Source organism: Poromitra crassiceps (genome assembly GCF_964638095.1).
Source record: "Poromitra crassiceps genome assembly, chromosome: 2".
Taxonomy (NCBI): Eukaryota; Metazoa; Chordata; class Actinopteri; order Beryciformes; family Melamphaidae; genus Poromitra; species Poromitra crassiceps.
This window is the reverse complement of record NC_139624.1, coordinates 119,203,101-119,224,803: the sequence shown is the minus strand read 5'-3', so window position 1 is coordinate 119,224,803 and position 21,703 is coordinate 119,203,101. Positions and strand designations below refer to the sequence as shown.

The 21,703-nt window shown below is 43.9% G+C and overlaps 1 protein-coding gene across 1 annotated transcript in view; it reads right to left on the bottom strand.

The window, feature by feature from the left end:
* The window catches only part of lancl2 (LanC lantibiotic synthetase component C-like 2 (bacterial)), a 119,653-nt gene that overhangs the window by 83,662 nt on the left and 14,288 nt on the right, over positions 1-21,703 (bottom strand). Inside the window, exons 2-3 of the mRNA XM_083658312.1 lie at positions 8,708-8,825; positions 1,307-1,514 (exon numbers count right to left, since the gene is read on the bottom strand). Of these exons, the coding sequence (XP_083514438.1) occupies positions 1,307-1,514; positions 8,708-8,825 (326 nt within the window). The remainder of the gene's footprint in view (positions 1-1,306; positions 1,515-8,707; positions 8,826-21,703) is intronic.

Below are 21,703 nucleotides of genomic sequence, written 5' to 3'. Positions count from 1 at the left end.
AGGTCGTGGGTTCGATTCCCACCTGGGGACGAGGTGAACGCTGAAGGAATGCGTGCCCGTCCGCATGTCCTCGAGTGCCCACCGCCCGGGTGGGGTCGGCAAAAGGGCCTTTCTGTGTGGAGTTTGCATGTTCTCCCCGTGCCTCCCGGGGGTTTCCTTCATATAGGAACCCCCTTCACAAAAACATGCAATATCCTGGTTGCTAATGTGGTTCCTCCTCTGGTCGTTAAGGGCGCCTGTTCAGAGGGAGGGGAACTGGTTGGAATAGCGTGAACCTCCCACGTGCTATGTCCTACCGGTGAAGCTTCCTCTGTCAGGTGAAAAGAAGCGGCTGACTGACTGCCCATGTCTCAGAGGAAGCATGGAGCCAGTCTCGGCTCTCCCCAGATCGGCAGAGGATGGAGTAGCAACCAGGATTGAGAAATCAAATGAGCACTAATGGGGGATAAAATGGGATAAAAAAAAATCGGGGGAAAAAATATTTAAGAAAAAAAAAAAAAAAGCTCTCTCCATCTCTCTCTGTTCTCGCACGAGTGAGTCCACTCTATTACGCATGGAGAGAATTACATCATATTGCATGCCTCGCCAAACAGCGATCGCAAGACGGGAATCTGATTGGTTTTGATTGACATAATGCCCAGCATTGCCTGGCCACACCTGTGAATAATTCTGGTAGTTAAGACCGCCCAAATCCCGTTTGCGCAGGCATTTTGGGAGCGCAGATGATTTTGGCACAGCTCTAATTTGCGCCTGCGGCACGTGCCGTGAACGTTTCCGCATCCCCACCGAGAATTGCATCCCCAACATATTTCGGGGCTGTTTTAACTTAGAAATCAGGGAGGTCACGTCTACCCAGACAATTATATCAATTTTAAACAGTTACATTTCTGTATAAATCATTATTATGCTCCCGTGAGGTGGGGATGCTGCCGGGCGGGGGTCCACAAGCGCAAATAGGGGATATCGCCTGTACCAAGATAGGGCCCCATGTGTTCTGAGACTTCGATGATGTTTATATAGCACGCACAAGTCCTTTACAATCAAAGAAGCAAAAAAATATTGCATTACACAAGATGGGACCTTCAAAGGCAGCAGGTGTGATTGAACCAATTAGGTGATTATGGAAAAATAATTGTTTTATATACACAAGTTTTCACTCTCTCGTTTAACCGATACGGATACTTGCTGGATTGAAGCTGCTGAAAGCTGATACCAAATTAAATTTGTGTCAACATGTTAAGGTAAACTGAATGTCTACAATCTCTGTTATCTAAGAAACCAATAACCAAGACCCCTGACCACCTACTTGGTCAGGCAGTCCTTGCTGTCTGCGGGGTTGTTGAGCCTGTGGTAGACCACGGTGGCCACTGCCAGGGGCCCGGCGTCACCGCATAGGAAGGTCACTTTGCGGCCGCTCAGGTTCCTCAGGGTCCTCTTCACATAGTCCAGAGCCCTCTGCAGGTGGGAGGCCTCTTGGGACAGACGGTGCAACTGCAGGTACAACAGGGAGATGCCTGTAGAGAGAGTGAGGGGAGAAGGTAAGATGTGCTGTATGTAGAGGTCAAACCAGGGGTTTTCCCAGGTTGATTGTGTTTTAAAGTAGAGATGCACCGATCCACTGTTTTTCAGTTCGATTCGATTCCAATACCTGAATTTGGATATCTGCTGATACCGATACTAGGGATGGGCATTTGAAGAAATGCCCGTAATCGATCATTGGGAAAATTAACGATCAATTATCGATTAATCGTTATTATTTTTTTATTCAAAAAAGGGTCAGCTTTCACAAAATGTCTTCCGTGCTCGGGAACGTTACGGAACACTTGCAGAGTACACTTGTGTCATCAACTACGCCTGGAGTGTATCCTCGCCTGTGTCTACGTGGTTCGGCACAGTCAGCATTCACATTCGCAAATAGTGGTCTATCCCCGGTGTATGTCCAAGCGTTCCCCAGACCCCCTTTTCAAGTGGACCCTGTCAACGTTCACACTCGTCAAATGTTCCGGACCTGGGGTCAATTTGGGGAAAAGTGTGCTCGGTTCCGCTCCCGGGTCCCCAGTGTGAAAACACCCTAATACGTAAGCCACGCTGTTGTTCGATGCCATGTGGATGTGGGGGAATATGCGCTTGGTTTCTTTGTTATACAAGCTCACTTCCATGGTGATAGACGGCTTAAAGCCCAGCTGAAACGGCATTGCAAGAGTATCTTCTGTATCTACCTTACCTGGCAAACACAATATAATGTTAATCCAGGTTGTAGCGGCTAGCTGGCTCACTAAGCCCAGCCCTAGAGCAGGGAACAGGCTCGCACCCCCGGACAGAAAGCCGCTTCTTGGCCGGGGATGACGAGCTGACGCTGGCGAAGAGAGAGCCATGAGCCGAGGCCGCAGCATAGTAAATAATAGCCATATTCCTGGAATGTGAGTTACGACGAGCCAATTACATAGGCTATGTACTACATTAACCAACTATATTGACATTTTGTAATGTTTGCATACATATTTGCGCATATTTTAACATTTATGGTGGGCTGAGAATCGCGTCTGCCTCCTTGTTTTCTTTCTATTTCTACGGCAGCCCGTAGGCAGCTGAATATTGTTTTCTCTGTCTCCAAAGCCACCGTTAAAATTGTGCCTCAGCCCAGTTTGGTAAGATGTCTCATTTTTCCATGAAATTCATTCATTCAATGTCTATTTGATTGATACCAATGTTAGATCGATCAAATTCCTTTGATCGACAAAATTCTTAACGATCAATTGATCAATTTTTTTTTATTTTTTATAACCATATATTTATTGGTTTTGCATGTATTTACTGTACATGTATTCTCATCATACATCTAACATACATCTTTTATAACCCCCCCCCCAACCCTGTGGCAGTATAAAAAGAAGAAGTAAAAAGGACAATGCAAGAATTAAATAAAAGTAACACAAATAAATAAGTTGAATCAACTGTAGGTACCATCACAATTATATATACATACCGCACATATCATTTACAATAGCCTATTTCACATTCAAGTCACCCTTCCAATGCCTCTTCAATGTCACCATTTTTAACAAATTCCAGAAACATTTCCCAAATGCCATAAAATTCTGTCATTTTCTTCCTAATCATATAAGTAAGTTTCTCCAGAGCTAGACTAGATGTTAGATTTTTCAACCACTGACCTAGAGAGGGGCACCCAACATTCTTCCAACACAAAGCAATTGAACGTCTGGCCTGTAATAAGCACAAATCAACCATTTTCCTTTCTCTATTATTTAAAGAGCAATTGACAGGGTATATGCCTAATATACACAATTTAGGACACAGTGGCAGTGGTGTGGAGGTAATCCTGGAGACATAAGTTGTCACCGAGCTCCAAAATCGTTGAATCCCACTACACTCCCACAAGCAATGAAATAAAGTACCTTGATGATTACATTTATAACAAGTATCCGGAATATTCGAATCAAATTTACTTAACTTTACTGGGGTGATGTAGGTTCTCATTATCCAATTATATTGTATCAATCTCAATCGAGTATTGATTGTTTGCGTTTGTGCTTTTGAGCATATTAAACCCCATTCACAATCTAAAATGTCCTCTTGTAAATCATGCATCCACTCCTGTCTCTTACTTTCCGTGCTGTCCTTGTGATTACCCACAAACATATTATATAAGTAAGTGATCTGTCCTTTACCATAACAATTTCCTGTTGAGAATATTTCTAGTGTGGACATAGGAGGTTGTTGTACAGAATTGTTAAGTCGTGTCAAAATAAAACTTCTAAGTTGAAAATACTTGAAAAGGTGCCTTTCTGGTAAATCATGCTTCACTTTCAGCTCATCAAATGACATTAGAATATTATCTTTATAAAGATCCAGTAACTTAACTATGCCTTTACATAACCAATTTTTAAATCCCATGTCTTTCTTGGCTGCGCTGAAGTATTCATTGCCCCAAATTGGTGAGAAACAAGATAGCACAGGGGTGTCTCCCATATATTTATGAACTTCATGCCAGACAACAATAGTGTTTTCCACAAAGGGGTTAAGAGTGTTTTTCCTTAATTTCTTAAGGGGAGCAGAGTATAGAAAACTATCCAACCTCAAACCGCTTGCAGACATTAATTCAATTTGCAACCAGGGCAAATCAACCTCAGAAAACCAAAACATTGCAGCCCTCAACTGGGCAGCCCAATAGTACCACTGTAAGTTTGGTAACTGCAGCCCTCCCCTATCGTAAGGCAGAAATAAAAGAGACAGTCTGAGTCTTGGCTTCCTATTATTCCAAATAAAATTTGAGAGCAATTTTCTGACCCTTGTGAAAAAAAATGGTGGCGGTGCCAAAGGAATAGACTGAAATATATATAAGAATTTTGGTACTATATTCATTTTAATTACATTTATTCTTCCAATTATAGACAAAGGCAATGATGCCCATCTTGAAACATCTTCCGAGACTCTAGTAAACATGGGTTCATAATTAGCTGGACTAAGTGTTCTTATCTCAGGCGTTATTTTAATACCCAGATAAGTAAACCCTCCCAAAGCATTTACAAATGGGTGGGGAATCAATGGATTTCTCCTTTCTTGTTCATTCAGAAACATAATAGATGATTTATCTTTGTTCACCTTAAACCCAGAGAAGCTACTGAATTGATTGATCAACTTTAGAAGGGATGGTATTGATTTTCCAAGCTCTGACAGAAAAATGATTCAATTGATCAATTTAATTGTGCCCATCCCTAACCAATACAGATACTGATTCCAATACCAGAGCTCTTGGCAACTCTCCCAAGGAGCTGCAGCCTCCACCTTTACATAGTACTGTAGATGGCTCCTACTGTGACATCATTTATTATTTGGTTTGGTCATCAATTATCTCATAGAATTAGTTACCAGGTTCATAATATTCCACAATATTAAAATAAAGGTCGTTAGATATTTCCAAAACAATGAATCCACTCACAAGTATTAAAATAACATTTCAACAAACGGACAATTAAACACCCAGCTGCTACTTCACCACATTTGGTAAAGTGGGAAACCCCCAAATATTTATGAGACTAAAATATCTCCAAAACTAAGGACATGTTGTTGAGTTACCTAACTGCTAATGTTACTAGCTCACTACTACTATAACTTACAGCACTGTTTCATGTTATGCGTTATGTTATGGTTGACCATAAACCCACCGGTTTATGGTCCAGCGCAAGCTATGAATGGAATCTGGATGGGAACGTGGATTGACGACGTCAGTCTGATATCTGATATGTGAATTACATCAGTACCGACACTCAATACAGACATCCTGATATTGATATCCCATGTCTATTTGAAAGCGTTCAGAAGTGTGATACTGTACAAAACACTAAATTGGACCCTTGCCAGGGAAACATTTAGCATGATCTAATGTAGCTGGCTACGGCAAAATGTATTGAGAACACTACAGAAGACATTAGGGCTGTGTCGATTCACTTATCTCCCGATTCGATACTATCACGATACTTAGGTGCCGATTCGATATATATTGCGATTCTACGATTATTGCGATTCGATATTACGATTTATTGCGATTTTTGTTTCTTTTTTCTTTTCTTTTTTCAGTTTGTTTGCTTTTTTACTCTAGAAAAGTTGGGATTCAACTTTCTGGGAAAAGTTGAATCATACACTTCTAGAGACTGATATAGTGTATATTATATCATGAGTAGGGCTGGGCGATATAGTTAAAAAGTATATCGATATAACATCTTTCATATCAGTCGATATCGATAATTATTGATAATTTTAATTACCCGTTTTTATTAATAAAAAACATGAGAAGAAAAAGGTTGCATTTAGCCACTTTATTTTGAACCACCTTATTTTCAAGGCACACAGGTAGGTCTAATTTGTCACACACACATACATGCTCTTGAGTGCATCTGCAAGCAGTAATTTACAGACATGGTGACGTTTTACTTTGTTGACAGCCTAGCGTTGCCAGCCTTCTAAAAAAAACGTTTGGTAACGTGTATTTCAGGGTTGTAGGGTTAGCGTTAGGTGAATCAGAGGTGTGGAAAAGCCTGGGTTTTGCTTTGACTTGCTTAACTACAAATATGTCATAGGCTTATGTAGGGCTGGAGGGCGACCGTGCTGGGGACCGCGCGCCGTTGGTTGGGCGAGAAAAAGCCTTGCCTGGCTGAAAATGCGGTAGGCTACATTTCTCCATATCAGTTTTATATACCCATCAAGACTCCGCCCAAGCAGAAGACATAAAGTCATAAGCTGTGTGCTCAATAGATGACACAATGAGTTATTCCTGTCCCAAAGTACAAGTAAAACCTTTCCAACAGTTCTTTGTCTCTGCTCACAGAAGTGAAGTTCCGTAAAGGAACGTTGCAGACGTCCGTATTTGTGAAATTGGTGTCTTAACACATTCACTGCCAGCCGTTTTTCAATACTGTAGTTAGCTTCTGCCAAGGTTTTTTTTTGAGGATTCTGGCTCATCTTTCAAGAGCCGAGGATTCGTTTCTGTTAGGATTTTGTGAACACACAATATCTCAAAAGAACTAATAGAATGTGTGCTTTCTCTGTCTAAAAGAGTTAGTTTGTAGAGTTAGTAGTTATGTAAGCATTAGCAGTTGAATACAGCATGGTTTCAGCGTCTGAAAATGTATTCTGAGATAAACGGCTTTTTGTGAAATTCGATAGAACAGTCACTTTAACCATTCATTTTTGGCATCAGTAAGACGTCAGACATCTAAACAATAGTTTTGAACAGTCATTTCCTCCATAACAGCAGGAAACACCCCTCTCCTTCAAACTCCTCCCTCCGTGTGTGTTCTTCTTGGCTGCAGCGGGCGTGTCACAAGCTTGTTTCTGTTGCTGCTGTAACCTCGCGTCACCAGACTCACTGCTTTGCTGCTGCTGTGCCTGTCTGCTGGCGGCCGCTGGCCAAGTCTCGATGGGCTCGCTCGTTTCTTGGAGTTTCGGTTGAGAGCTTTGATGAAGCTTTTGCGATTCTGGTCATATTTATGCTGCGTGTTTCAAAGTGTGTTCCACCCGTAATCTATTATGCAAATTTGCAATCCCGCACCGCCAGCAATCAGCGCAAAAACGAAAGCGTTTTCGCCAATCCAATTTCATGAGAATGGCTTCCTCACACTGCTTTTTGCTTGCCTTCCTCTAGTCAGGAGAGCACTGTCGCCACTTAGTGGGTCGGTGGAATGGGTTGTACATGTTCGGTGGCTCCAATATTTATATAAGAGATGTAAAAGGGTTAGATGCACAAAAACAGATAAAATATTTTCAGTGTTGCATTCAAAACCCCTCAGAAACATGACCGCCGCTTAGCACAGCAATGCTTATTGTGAATAACGTGTCGTTTTTGGGAGGTATTTGAAGGCAACACTGAGTGGAACCAATGGCATCAATGGAAAATAAACCATGTGATGCACGCATTTTAGAAAATACACTCTAAAATCTAATTGATTCTCATGACTTTTGCCATGACTGTCAAACCTAAATTTATATACTTTGCGACGTTCATCATCGTTCAAATTTGGCTGGTGGCTTATTAACATAAGTTGATGTGATGAACTCAAAATGCTAAATAATAAAAAAATATTTCTGGTTTCCAGGGACTTTAAGAACACTAAAGAAGACATGTTACGTCAAAAGACCTCTGTACATTATGGGTAGAAGAACAGTATGTGTCAAAATGTATTGAGAACACTACAGAAGACGTGTTACGTCAAAAGACCTCTGTACATTATGGGTAGAACACTATGTGTCAAAATGTATTGAGAACACTACAGAAGACGTGTACATTACGGGTAGAACAGTATGTGGCAAAATCTATTGAGAACACTAAAGAAGACATGTTACGTCAAAAGACCTCTGTACATTATGGGTAGAACAGTATGTGTCAAAAAGCCTGGTAGTCTGGTCATATTTTCGAGTGGAGCAGGCATGGACATTTTAAATTGACTGTCAAAAATAAATTTAATTATTAATTCTGCACCTTAAACACCTGATATAAATTAGCTGTATGTATGTATTGTAGCGTTCCAGGTAATCCAGGTATTACCTGTAATGTGACGTGCAATAGAAGTGTCTAGATTGTAGCTAGGAACTAATGTGTGCGGGTGTGTTCCTAGGGGAAAGGGGGTATATATGACCAGCGGCCGCAGGCCGGATGTCAGTCAAGCTATGGAGGGAGCGAGACCGGTTGTTGTGTGTAGAGCTAGCTGTGTGAAGCTAGCTGCTAGGAGCTAAAGGAGCCTGTGAATAAAGAACCTGTACCAACTACAACTCTCCGTTCCTTGGCGTATCACCGATACGTTACAGTATGTATGTATGATAATAATAATAACAATAATAAATTCAATTTATATAGCGCTTTATCAAGTACTCAGTCACTTTACATACACAAGAAAATAATTGAATATGTATAAAATAGAATAAGAACATAACATAGTAAAAACATAAGTATAAGTAAAGAGGGTACAGATGTGGATGGGGAGGGCGTTCCAGGGGGAGGGTGCGGCAAATGAAAAGGGCCTGTCACCCCAGGTCCGGAGCTTAGTCGTGTGTTTCTGTGTGTATGCATGTATGTATTGTATGTATGTATTATTTATTTGAGAAATGTTTGTAAAGAACAAGCAGGGAGAGAAAAAATAATAACTTTAAAGATATTTCAGTCAAAGTGTGTGACAGGCAGTAACAGGCAGACCTGTCCAGCCGGTGTAAGTGGAGGAGTCATGGGGGTCGGCCGTCTTCAAGCCCTCCTCCATCTGCTGCAGGAGATCTTTGATCTTATTCTGGACCTTCCTCTGGAAAACAGCACTCACCTGTGGAGGAAAGACAGCCAATATATTAACCCCAGCCAATATTAACCACAGCCAATATATTAACCACAGCCAATATGAACCCAGCCAATATATTAACCCCAGCCAATATTTACCACGACCAATATAGCTAGCTCTCTTGGCATTGCGGTTAGCGCCTGCGCTTTGCAGGCAGGAGATTCTGGGCTCGAATCCCGCCTCCACCCCTTGGCAACCCCTTAACATGGGCTGCTGCGTGGACTGTAAACACAATGCAGGTTACATTGGTGCTGTGACCTGGATGCCCAGTGGGTGTGTGGAATGAGTTTAGGGGGGTGAGTGTAACCGAGTGAATGTGAGTCCTGAGTAAGTTGCTTAAACTCACTCCCCCCCAGTATGGTAAATGGCCTGCATTTATAGCGCTTCTATCCAAAGCACTTTACAATGAGTAGGTACTCATCGTACATGAACTGTTTGTCCCCTGCACATGAACTGTTTGTCCCTCTCCCCTCGGGCAGGAGGCTGCGCAGCATCCGGGCAAAAACCACCAGGCTGAGGAACAGCTTTCTCCCGGATGCTGTCAGACTGTTGAACTGTTCGACTCTGCCTGTGATTACTGCACTTTAAACAGATGAACTCTAAAATAATGCACTTTTGAAATATTTATCATGCTGCTACTGTGATGCTGCTATGCACTTTTTGAGAGATTTATCATGCTGCTACCCCCATTGCTGCTATCTTTTAGTTCCCTCTAGTCTTTTAGTTGTTGTTTTTAGCTTTTTTAGTATGTTTTTATTGCTGTCCATTGTTGTTTTAGCTGGTTGTAGTTTAGATTTTATTTGTTTTAATGTAACTTAATAGAGCCGTTTTGGTTTTAGGTACTTATTCTTAATCCCTAATAGTGCTATTTTTTATGCTATAGTTTTTAGGTTACTTAGTACTGAGACCTGAGTACTACATTTCACTCAATATGTTTGGCATGATGAATGACAATAAAGTATCCTTGATCCTTGATCCTTGAGGTACATTCAACCCATACATTCATACACCGATAGCGGCAAACTACCATGCAGGCTGGCAGAGCCATCGGGAGCAATTTGGGGTTCAGTATCTTGCACAAGGACACTTCGACATGCAGACTAGAGGAGGCGGGATCGAACGACCGACCTCTTTTATCCAAAGCGATTATTGGACGACCCGCTCTGCGCTCTACCTCCTGAGCTACAGGCACCCCACTCAGTATAAAGGTCCGTTACTCATTAGCGTGCGTTTTGCAAGCGGGAGATTGTGGGATCGAATCCCGCCTCCACCCCTTGGTAAGCCCTTAACATGGGTTGCTGTGCGAACTGTCAACACAACGCAGGTTTCACAAAGCCTTACAATGAATAGAATATTCATTAAAGGAAAAATGCACCAAATGGCAAAGAATTTGAGATGCACCGATCGATCGGCACGTGACCGGAAATGGATGATTTTCAGCTGATCGGCCTCTACCGGTGACCTACGCCAGTCAGTCTACATATCAGATTCTGTGTGCCGGTTGGCTCCCCCCCTTTTTTACGTGACATGCGCGCACCCCAAAGACAGGCAGCCACCACACCACACACACGCCAGCATATCCTCCTCGGTGTGGAGATTTTTCATCGTCAGTGAAGAAGACAAAGCTCGCAGTTTGTCACACATGCAAGTCGAAAATAAGCCGTGGAGACAGAGGTGCGGCCGAGTCCCGCTCGGCTGGAGTCCAGTCTGAGCGGCTCGCTCAACCTCACTGGCCCCTCTCTCTCTGCTCCCTCTCCCCACAGCGCACAGCGCACAGATCGCTTGGTGAGGTGAATGCGGGTGAACGTAAGCATTGATGGAGCCCTGTGTCCAGTATGATATAACCATTCCCGGACCTGCTACCAGCTGCCTTCTCCATTCCACTGTCACCGCTGCTGCCTGTCAGTCATGTTGTAACGTGGATACAGGAGAGACTATTTGTTTTGTATTGCAAATAGAACGACGAACAAAATACTAAAACGCATTGGACTCAGTGTGCAAGGTTTTCTGTGCGTGACGATCTTTTTTCGGAAGGCAGATTAAAAAAAACGCATACGAAATTTCGGACCGTGTGTGTGTAAACTCCGCCTGATATTCAGACTGAATCGTCAACTCAAACTCATTTCCTCATCATCTACTCAAGAACAGCCAAATCCACAACTTTGGAGTGGGCATGGCTGGTCTGGAGCCAGGCTATAAACTCCTTTTGTTCTGTTGCAACTGTTTTCTTTTGGAAAAGTAAATGCATGATAGCTGTGGGATATAGACTACTGTATTTTATTTTATAAAAAAAAAAGCTCTGTCCAGTAACCTGGAATACTTTTATTTTGAGTGAGATGGTCCTACCTCATGCAAATGATAATTAAGCAATATCACATGAGAGGGAGTGCTGTTGTTGGCTAATATCGTCACGGCTGTGATTCGGTCGTAGGTACGAGGCCGCAGGCCGAGTGCCGTGACGATATTAGACAACAACAGCACGACCTCAAGTGTGATATTGCTTTTATACAACAGTTGTACAGCATAAACAAAGCTATTCATCAAGTGATAATAGCATTTTTGTCAAGTAATTTGCGACAACTGATGATTTCTGTCTATTATTCGCCTCCGCCAACAAAAACAGTTCCCCCATGATTGCACTAGTGTTAGTTACCTACCAAGCAAGCAGAAACAGTAATATGTCCAACCAGTGAGAGGGAGCAATGTGCCGCAAGGCATCTAGTCTGCCGCAAAGCTATAGAAGCAGCAGAAGAAGCTCGCCCGATAGCTCGCTAACAGATTAGCACTAGTATTTTAGCAAACTATCAGAAACAGCATTATCTTTATGATGTTTTAATAATGTTACTAGACACACGTAACTCTATAGAGCCCCGTTGGAAGGTCAGTTTATCAAAATAACACATATTTTTACTACACACTGTTGTGATCGACACAGATGGACTGTACTGTATTACTTATATGTTTGAATGTGGGACATTTGAGTGTATTGCCTGTGTTTAGATATGGCCTCACATTCGGGGGAAGACAGAGAGGACCAAATGGCTGGGTCACACCCGACAGATACCAGCACAGCTGGGGGCCAAGCCTCAAAGAACTTGCCATTGTTTTTACCTCTCAACCCCCAGGACGTTTAACACCTCCCGGAGCTTCAAAGACCAAGTGCCCCCCCACAACCCAAAGGTGAACAGAGAGACCTTTCAGTTGAACTTACAGAATGGGTTGAGCCCACTCAAATAACACAAGTGGGCTGGGCATAGCCCAACTCACCGAACGATGTGATTGGCCCACCATGCATGCTCATTTTAATATGGGACCAGTAACAAAACTGGTCGAAAACAGTTTTAACTTGCAGTCTACTTGAGTCTCAACTAAGCTTGAACCAGGGGTTGGAGGGGCCAGAGAAGCCGGCTCCCCTCCCCCGCTCGCTGCACCCCCTGAACAAAGGCCTAACCAGGCCTGACCACAGCCACCAGAGGCCAGGGTGAACCGCGCAGCAGGCCCAGGGATCGCCTACCAAGGCCGTAAGTCCCACCCGACATAGCATGCTTACACTGAGATAGTTATACTTAATCTCAGTTAATTTAAGTCGGTTTAGTGTTATAAGTCGCACGGAAAAGCCCTTCCTGTGCTTTCAAACTAGACCAGCCGCTCTCCTTGCCCAGAGAAGCCCAGCTGGACCGCAAAAGCCGACAACAAGACCGTACCGCGAGCAGACCGCTCAGCAGACCAAGAGGAGCAGAAGAAGCAGAAGAGCCACACCGCAGCAGATCCAACCAACTGCTGCAGACGAAAGACGCCCAAGACAGACCGTGGCCTGCAACCAGCCACAAAGAAGGACCACAGAGCACAGCACGACCCTCGACTCAACGAGCAGAGAGACTGCACGTCAACGCCCGGCATCATCTGCACCCCCAGCAGACGTCCGCTGCCCGCTTTTCCAGGCCAGGGTGAACCGCGCTGCAGGCCATCGCTCCCACAACCCAAAGCCATCCTCCCTACTGCGCGTAGGACAACTCTCCCCAACCAACAGGATCCCGCTCCACAGAGTGGAACACACGTGAGAGTTCATTCATGGTTTAATGGTTCTGGGCAGTTAAGGTTAAAATGCATTACCCTGTATGTGTTGATTACAGTATCCTGTATGTTGATGTACAATGTTTCGCACACTGTTGAATGATATAGACGCCTGAAGGTGAGCGCCAAGTTCAGCACGAACTTAGCGGCCACCAGTGGGCCACTCTCCTCTCTCCCTCTCCCTCTCTCCCGGCTTCCCAGCTGAGCCCGTTCAACCGAAAGGGCTAGGCTTGGAACGGTCTGGAGGTGTTCAGAATGTCTACCCGCAAAAATACAGTTAAGCTGAATTAGAGAGTTTGATTAGTCACTCACACAGAGTGATCCCTTCCTAAATTCGGCAGAACCGCCATTTTGGAAAGGAGGCGGTTCCAGACCGCCCCCCAGCCACCTCTGTCTGACCAGGTCAAACCTTCCTCAACTTTGGCAAAACCGCCATTTTGAAAAGGAGGCGGTCTACACACGATCAGCCCGCCCCTCAGCCAATCCTGGGGTGACATAAGACACTCCGCCCTCTCCTCCCTCCTTCTCTCTCTCACACACACCCACACACACACACACACAAGTGCTAATTAACACCCACATACTCACATACCCACACACCCAGGCCTGCCAGCCAGGCAGACTTAAAGCACACACACACACACACACACACACACACACACACACACACACACACATACAATTGATAATGTTTGTTCACATTAGGTATTAGCTATAGATGTGGTAGAGTATTAGTCATAAAAGTAAATGTGATGAACTGATATTTTAATCATTATGTTAATGTCAATTGATATTGTGATTTATTAAATCTTTTTATTACATAATGCTATGAATCTTGGTGGTTATTCATGAGGTATTTTATCTGTGGAAATCTGTGACAGAAGCTTACGAACTTTGACCCTTCAATTAACTGTACAATGTACACTATATCATTATGAGACTGATATGACAATTTGGTTTGGTGTCTAAACAAGTCATAACTTGACTTTTAGACAGGTCTGTAGCCTTAACTACAGTGGTGCCCCGAATCTTACGGAGAATACAATATTTTCTGTCAAATCTAATAAATTTATGAATATTAATAATTCATAATTATTAATAATCATATTTCATAACCAAACCAGCTCCTGCGAGCACAACAACACAGTTTTACTTTGTGGAGTAAATCAGCAGCTAACAGGCTGGAGGAGGCTCACACCATGGACGTATACAGTCAATGATTTAGAGCAGCTGTGAAGCTGAGTGATATACACACAGTGAAGTGCCAGTGCTGTTATCGTGAAATATCAGCACTGCTAGGATCCCTCTTGTCCAATCAAATTGCTCGGCCGGAACTAACTGTTGTATAAGAATTGTTATATGAATCTTAATTTTCAAACAAAGTTACAAAAATGTTTGTGTAAGCTGTCAATTATTGTTCTTAGAAAGAAAATCGGAATCGGCAAAAATCGTTATCGGCAAGTCAGACTGTTCAAAATCGGAACCGGCCAACAAAATCGCAATCGCATCCCTACAAAAAATATACAAATACAAGGGGTGAGGGAACTATGGAATTAGAGAAAAAGAACAAGCAGCGTGCCAGATTTGGCTTAAAACAGAGGTGCAGTCAGACACTAACAGAGAGAAGCTGGCAGAAAAGAAACCAAACCTGGCATCCAACCAAACCTCATCAGGGAAAACACCAGCAATGTTGCAGCTGCTGATTTGGGCTGTTCAGGTCTGCTGCAAAGACTGCTCTCTGCTCACAGCAGTTAAAGCAGGACTTAACCCCCAAAACTGTTTCCCCCAGCTTTTAACCAATATGGCTTTTGGGGTGGTGTGTGAAGAATTCTGGTCAAAATTTCCACATTTGAGACCAAATTTATAATATTCTACAAACTTGATCATTTTCAACAGCATAAGTGCCCTCTATGGGTTCAAACCTGCTTTTTTTTTGCCCTCCAAAATGATACAACCTGACGTCACGGCGTACTCCCCCCTTTCCCACTCATGTGATTTTTTTTTTTTTTTTAACACATTCACTGCCAGCCATTTTTTTTTTTACTGTAGGTAGCTTCTGCCAGAGGTTTTTTTTGAGGATTCTGGCTCATCTTTCAAGACCCGAGGATTCTTTTCTGCTAAGATTTTGTGAACACAAAATATCTCAAAAGAACTAATAGAATGTGTGCTTTCTCTGTCTAAAAGAGTTAGTTTGTAGAGTTAGTACGGTAGTTATGTAGGCATTAGCACTTGAATACAGCATGGTTTCAGCGTCTGAAAATTTAAGCTGAGATAAATAGCTTTTTGTGAAATTCGATAGAACAGTCACTTTAACCATTCATTTTTGGCATCAGTAAGACGTCAGACATCTAAACAATAGTTTTGAACAGTAATTTCCTCCATAACAGCAGGAAACCCCCCTCTACTTCAAACTCCTCCCTCCGTGTGTGTTCTTCTTGGCTGCAGCGGGCGTGTCACAAGCTCGTTTCTGCTGCTGCTGCTGCTCCTGTCTGCTGGCGGCCGCTGGGCGAGGATGGGCTTGCTCGTTTCTTGGGGTTTCGGTTGAGAAACCCCAAGAAACGGGGTTTCTTTTGCGATTCTGGTCTTATTTATGCTGCGTGTTTCAAAGTGTGTTGCACCCATAATCTATTATGCAAATTTGCAATCCCCCACCGCCAGCAATCAGCGCGAAAGCGAAAGCGTTTTCGCCAATCCATTTTACAGTATGAGAATGGTTTCATCGCGCGTTCCCCTGCAGTTTTGGCTCGGCTTTTTCTAGTCTGGAGAGCACTGTCGCCACTTAGTGGGTCGGTGGAATGGGTTGTACACGTTCGGTGGCTTCAATATTTATATAAGAGATGTAAAAGGGTTAGATCAACGTCCCACCGTCAAATTTTTTTTTTTTTTGACGTATCAACACGTCATTGGCAGTCAACCGTTGGATTTTTTTTGACGTATCAACACGTCATTGGCAGTGAACGTGTTAATATACAAGAAAATAGTTCTTATCAGCTTAGGTCTCAAAACTGCATCTTGCTGACTGTACCTAAGATAAGGACTGAGTTTGGCAAGAAAGCTTTCCAGGTGTCTGCCCCTCTGGCCTGGAATGAACTCCAACGCTCACTAAACCTCCAGGTGCTAGTCCCTATGAGTATTTTTAAAACCAGGGTAAAAAATATGGAGGAAGCTGAAATCCAGGTCTGCAAATGTTTTGATCCATAATGAACCCTGTTGCTGAGTAAATGGATGTGTATTTTCTTACGTTTTAGATGTTTTGTTTGTATTGTTTATGTTAAAATGTGTCTGTAACTTTATGCTGCTTTCTTGGCCAGGTCTCTCTTGAAAAAGAGATTTTTAATCTCAATGAGACTAACCTGGTTAAATAAAGGTCAAATAAAAAAAATAATTTTTTTTTTTTTTCATGTGATCATTACTGTAGTTCACGCCAGAGCCATAATAGGAGAGTTGCAGCATCTCCATTCACTCCAATGGACCCGTTTTTAGCGCGAGCCCTTTAACAGTGCAATGCATCATGGGTAATCGCCTACTGTGGCTAATGTTAGTGGCTAGTTAGTTATGTTACATGGCAGTAAAACGCCACTGAATGACCAAATTGATATAACTTTTAACCATTTCGAGTAACACTGTTTCAATACGGACCACCAGCATTAGTTTGTTGTTTATAACATGGCTATATTTATAACGTTCTCTAATCAGACACACTCAAAATACTGGGAGCGTCTCTGTCCATGATTTGATTTGACAGTTCTGGGCACTGGCGTTGGCATTGGCCAATCCTGGCGTGTGTTTCGCCCCCAAAATAGAGTGTGTTCTGGCGCTAAGCGAGTGGGTTCTAGGTAGGGATGGGCATTTTAAGCAATTTAAATACTCGAGTACTCTCCTTCTATTATGAACGAGAACTCGAGCGGGGGGGGGGGGGGGGGGGGGGCGTGTCTGTGTGATTACTATGGTAATGACGGAGCAGGGGTAATCTGCTGTGTGGGGCTGTTCACACATAACGTTTGCATTTTTGCATGGAGAAAGCGTTACGAGCATGTGAGGAGAGGGACTGACTGACTGTGATATTAGGTGAGGTGATGCTAAGCTAACGTCTAAAGCCTGGATGGATGGCATTAGCGCTTCGGAGCAGACAATATTGTTGTGAAACAAGCGAAGGCTCAATTCCAATACATGTCCATTGTCCAGTATCATCCATTTTACTTTATGATCAATGTTACACTAACGTAAATCCACGGATTACAAGGTCCGGTGTTCTGCCAAAATGTGAAAACTGACCAGTGTGATTAACGTTACAGCTGCAGCTAAATAGTGATCACCATGAAACGATTGTCTCCCAAAAAGCGATTTTTTTCTCCACATTTCTTGTGACTAACGTTATGGGAAACGACAGTGTAGTCAGTAAACTACAGCAAAGTTTTGAATGAGTTTTATCGGGCGTGCGCTATGAAGAAGCGTGCATCTGTCTCCTTCGGGAGCATATCTTCAGCCACCATTTTCGGGATGAGCTGGAAAACTTCCGGTTAAAACGTTCAAAATAATGTTACTTAAACAAAAGTAAATAGCTTATTTATGCACGTTGGAGGAGAAAAGGGTATTTCAACGAACGAAGCAGCAAACCTTGTATCAAAATACTCGTTGTGATGTTATATGGCGTGAAACTATGGCTGTAACGCATTACTCAAAATAAATAAGGTTACAACTTACGTTACAATAAGCCTTTTATTTTGAAATCAACAAAGCGGATGACGTACTTGTACATTCTGGCTGACTTGACGCCCGTGCAGTTCATGCTGCCAGATCCACATAACGATGCATGCGTAGATTTAGACCATTTTTAAAGGGGTGGGGAGTGGGGCGAGTACCCGAACAGCGGAAACGTTACTCGAGTACTGACGTTATGAACGAGTACTCGAGTACTCGCGCCCATCCCTAGTTCTAGGATGAGCCTCTCTGAGGCACGAGCCAACTACGGTAACATGGAGCATTGCGGTAAATACAATATTCCTGGAATGCGAGTTTAACGAACCAGTTACATGTCCTCTGCATTCTACATCAAATTAAGACATTACCGTTTGTTTTATTTTGTATGTTACATACTTATTGGGCAAGTTATTAGTTAGTTTATGGGCTAGGAATTCTGTCAGGGTACAAGGGGATATAGAAACCTATAAAGAAACCTTGAACTATAGGCGGCCATCTTGCCTGCAGAATTTCCAAATCAAGTAGAATACCGTTTTGCCAGAAATCTGGGGGGGGTAAGTCCCTCTTTAATGGCCCATTTCCACCGCTGGTATCAACGCGGCCCCGCCCAGCTCGTCTCGCTTTTTTGTCTCATTCCACCGATCAAAAACGTGGACAGCCCGGGTTGAGTCGGGGTTGAGTCATGCTAGTTTTGGTCCCTGCTTTGTTGAGGTTCCAGCGCTGTGAACCCGGGTTCATACGGTGACGTGAAAACACTGTAGACGACTGATTGGTCAGGCAGAATCGTGTTTACTCTATCTACTGACTGTCAATGCTGCATACCAGTTTAGTGGGGCTTACCTTCTCTTCTGTTATGTTATTTCCATCAGTCTTTTGTGTTGCTGCCTTCGGCTCTGGTGAAATAAAATTGATCTCCTTACTCAGCTTTAACTTGACGGTGGTTTTCAATTGTTTTGAGAGAGAAAAAATCCGCTCCTCAGGAAGCCCTTTGTAGTTGTGTGCAGCGTCGGCTCCGCTAGGCCGCAGGCGGGGGTTAGTGAAGCCACGGTCTTGCCTGGTGAGAGGCTGCCGGGGTAGATGCTTCACTTCTCCCTGTAGCGCAACCCCCGTCCCTCGCGCAGCGCATGCATCTGAGTTTGACTAACAACAAAGTGACATCCATTCTCCTGGCCGATTGTCACATTTGCCCATGTACACTGTAGGTCATTTAGAGGCACCAGTATTTCATAAACAGTTTAAAAGTTCTGTGTATGGATTTAATTGTAACGTTATATGTTATAGGCTACTTCGGCTATGGGCGGAGGGCAGATATGCGGTCGCTATGACGACCAGTTGTGGGCGGGGGCAGATCGAGCAGCGGTGGAAGCAAAACATCCATCGGGTCGAAACGAGTAGAGCCGAGTGGTGACGAGCTGTGCAGGGCTGTAAAATGTGGTGGAAATGAGCCATAAGAACACATGAAGTAGCTCAGGAGGTAGAGCGGGTTGTCCACTGATCACTTTTGATAAAAGGGGTCTGTGGTTCGATCCCCACCTCCTCCAGTCTGCATGTCGAAGTGACCTTGCCTTGGGCAAGATACTGAACCCCATTGCTCCCGATGGCTGTGACATGTGTGGTAGCTTGCCGCCATCTGTGTATATGAGAAATTGGAAGCAGATATGGAGGAGTGGTCTTTCCCCAAGTTACCCCTACCCCGACTGGGACCAGGGCCAGGGCGGGCTCACCTCAGGCTCCTGCCTCGGAACCGGGCCAGACACCCGACACACTGCACTGCTCACCTTTCCGGTCTGTGTGAAATTGAATGGGTGAATGTACCTACTCATTGTAAACCACTTTGGATAAAAGCGCAATGTAAATGCAGGCCATTATGAAGAAACAGACTAATTATTTGACATATGCATGCTGACAGCAACATCCATCTATCTGAACATTATTCTTCACATCAGTAAACTATGATCTCAAAGTGGCTCTACAAAATCAAAGCTAGAATTATGTGTGGATAGGACCTGAACCATAACATTTTCCAAACTTTTCCAGACTAATTTTTTATCCAAGACTATTCAAAACCTGGAAATTATTAAATGCATTTTATACAACAGTTAGTTCCGGCCGAGCAATTTGATTGGACAAGAGGGATCTCTACCAGTGCTGATATTTCACGATAACAGCACTGGCGCTTCACTGTGTGTGTAGGGTAGGCTATAGAGAGCCCCAGGGATGACGTATTTTTGTACTCGGAACGCGGAAGTCCCGGACTTCCTGGTTCTTCACCGTTTCTGCCTATGGGATTTTTGAATGGGTTTTTGCCGCGATGCTTCAAATAAGGTCTCTGGGCAACGCAAGCTTAATCAAACGCGAACCAGTGTTCAGCCGGATAATCTTCACACATGACGACCACTTTCATGAGTTTTGAAGCGTAAATGCGAGCCCTAGAAGTAAACAGCTCGTGCTAAGCTAATCCAGAACTACACACAGTGTCACATAGGCTTCCCCGTCACGTCACCACTCAACCTGGAGTGTTGTTGATGTGTGCGCTGCTGTGCACTGATTACCCCGGGCTGAACCAGGTGAGGGAAAGATAATTTCCGTGTTCGTCCTTTCAAGTGATGACGTTATTGACGTATAATATCCCCGTCGACTCAACAGTGTAGTCTCATTTAGCCGTTTGCTAGCTAGCCGCCCTTTTAACGGCACGCTCATAAAAGTGGTCCTCATGTGTGAAGATTATCCTACTGAACACTGTTTCCTGTTTGATTAAGCTTGGTTGCCCAGAGACCTTATTAGAAGCATCGCGCCAAAAACCCATTCAAAAATCCCATAGGCGAAAACAGTGAAGAACCAGGAAGTGTTAGCATCGATGTTTTCCGGACTCGTTCCTGGGGCTCTCTATATCACTCCGCTTCACAGCTGCTCTAATCAACAAAATGCTTCACAGCTGCTCTAATCAACAAAATGCTTCACAGCTGCTCTAATCAACCAAACAAACACCAGCCAAGTTACATTGAACGTCATTCACAAAGCGTAACACAACACAACTACGCTACCGACAGCGCAAAGATGGATTTATTTCCTAACATAACTAACTAACATGCCATCACCAGTCTCTTATTTCACTGGCTGTACAATAAATGGAAACTTGCAAATCAATGTGTATGATAAAAAGTAGGCAGCCTGCAGTTAATTAGGCTATATTTTTGGCAACTGGTAGCGGAAAGCTGAGGGGACTATTTTTGTTGGCGGAGGAATAAATAGAGAAATCATATATTTTCTCAGCTTTTTGTCATTTTTTAATCAGCTTTAGAACTGTTGTATAAAAGCAATATCACACTCGAGGTTGTGCTGTTGTTGTCTAATAGTATCATGGCTGTGATTATCGACCGAATCACAGCCGTGATGCTATTAGCCAACAACAGCACTCCCTCTCGTGTGATATTGCTTAATTTAATACTCTAGGCATCTCTAGTATAGCCCGCTGCGAGGGCTCGCCTGTCCTGCAGCTCGCTGAGCTGGCCCTGCAGCTCGCTTTCGCAGCTCGCCCGCTGCGCGGCCTTGCCCGCAGCTCGGCTGCCCTAGTGCCCTATTGGCATGTGCACAATGTCTCCCTCTATCTCTCCCTCAGTCTCTCTCCCCCTTTCTCTCTCTCCCTCAGTCTCTCCCCCTCTCCCTCCTCTCTCCCTCTCCCTCAGTCTCTCTTGTGACTTTGTGTCTGTGACTGTGTGTGTGTGTGTGAGTGGATTTACGACATCACTGATAATGTCATCAGTGGGACAGACAGGCAGGGCTGCTGTGTGGCCTTGCCTGCCCTATTGTCGCGCGCAATGTCTCCCTCTCTCTCACTCAGTCTCTCTCCCTCTCTCTCTCTCCCTCAGTCTCTCCCCCTCGTTCTCTCTCTCTCCCCCTCTCTCTCTCTCCCTCAGGCCCTCTCCCTCTCTCTCCCTCTCCCCCCTCTGTCTCTCTCGTGACTGTGTGTGTGAGTGAATTTATGACATCACTGATGATGTCATCAGTGGGACAGACAGAGAAACAGACAGGGCTGCTACATTGGCGCGCACACACTGTCTCCCTCTCTCTCTCCCTCAGTCTCTCGT